Source organism: Macrobrachium nipponense, chromosome 31 (assembly GCF_015104395.2).
Source record: "Macrobrachium nipponense isolate FS-2020 chromosome 31, ASM1510439v2, whole genome shotgun sequence".
NCBI classification, from domain to species: Eukaryota; Metazoa; Arthropoda; class Malacostraca; order Decapoda; family Palaemonidae; genus Macrobrachium; species Macrobrachium nipponense.
In genome coordinates, this window is record NC_061093.1 from 7838201 (window position 1) to 7839086 (window position 886).

General features: G+C 36.9%; 1 protein-coding gene across 1 annotated transcript in view; it reads right to left on the reverse strand.

Moving 5' to 3' along the window:
* The window catches only part of LOC135206456 (cuticle protein AMP1A-like), a 1804-nt gene extending 1562 nt beyond the window's left edge, over positions 1–242 (reverse strand). The window contains exon 1 of the mRNA XM_064237833.1: positions 125–242. Coding sequence (XP_064093903.1) covers positions 125–133 — 9 coding nt within the window. The 5' untranslated portion in view covers positions 134–242. The remainder of the gene's footprint in view (positions 1–124) is intronic.
* Positions 243–886: the final 644 nt, after the last annotated feature.

An 886-nucleotide genomic window follows, 5' to 3' on the forward strand; every position in this document is an offset into this window, starting at 1 on the left:
CCAATAGTCTTCAGAAATCTGGCTTTACAAGTTCAATGCCCAGTTGTCTGACTGTCTCCAATGTTATATTCATAACCTGACTAATGTCAAAAAGGTTTCCACAAACTTCCTTGTCTCTACTTACGAACTTCATTGTTGGATGTTGGGAGGAAAATGTGATGATCTTTTGTCAGTTCCATTCATTTATATAGCAAGAGCCACTCCCATCCTAAGAGTTGCCGACTTAGAATATTTGGACAGCTTCTAGTCCCAACAAAGGTTGACCAATTGTTAAACTCTGGCCTGCATCGATGTAATCATTAGATGCCCTGGAAGGTGATCTCTCTCTCTCTCTCTCTCTCTCTCTCTCTCTCTCTCTCTCTCTCTCTCTCTCTCTCTCTCCATATAAATGTGTCCTAATTTCACGGATATCGAGTCTTAAGTTTTAAGAAAAAGTAAACCTAACTTCGGCAAGAATTTTTGTTCTTGTTACAAAATCACAAAAGTTTTGTCATTTAAGTTTCCCGTGTGAACATGAATTTTAGATCTGAAGAGATTGTATATGGTTAGGTTAGGCATCAGTTTCAAAATCCGCATTCACAATTCTCCTTTCTTCCAGTTACTCTACTTTTCTTAGGATTTATGTCCACAGGGACTTATAACAGCACCAATATTAAATCTTATCATAACAAAAAAAAATCTGCTCTTTTTGTACGTAGTTTTATTGACCTCAACTGACAGATGTACAAAATGCGCATTTTCTAAAACATGCAATGTTCTAAAACATTTCTAAAAACTGGTTTATTCTGTGTCAGCACTGCGGGAATTTATGAGGGCAGTTGTCGTTTTTTTCTCAATGAGTTTCAAGGTCAGATCTGTGACCGAGTTTTTATTCCGAGTAAATCTT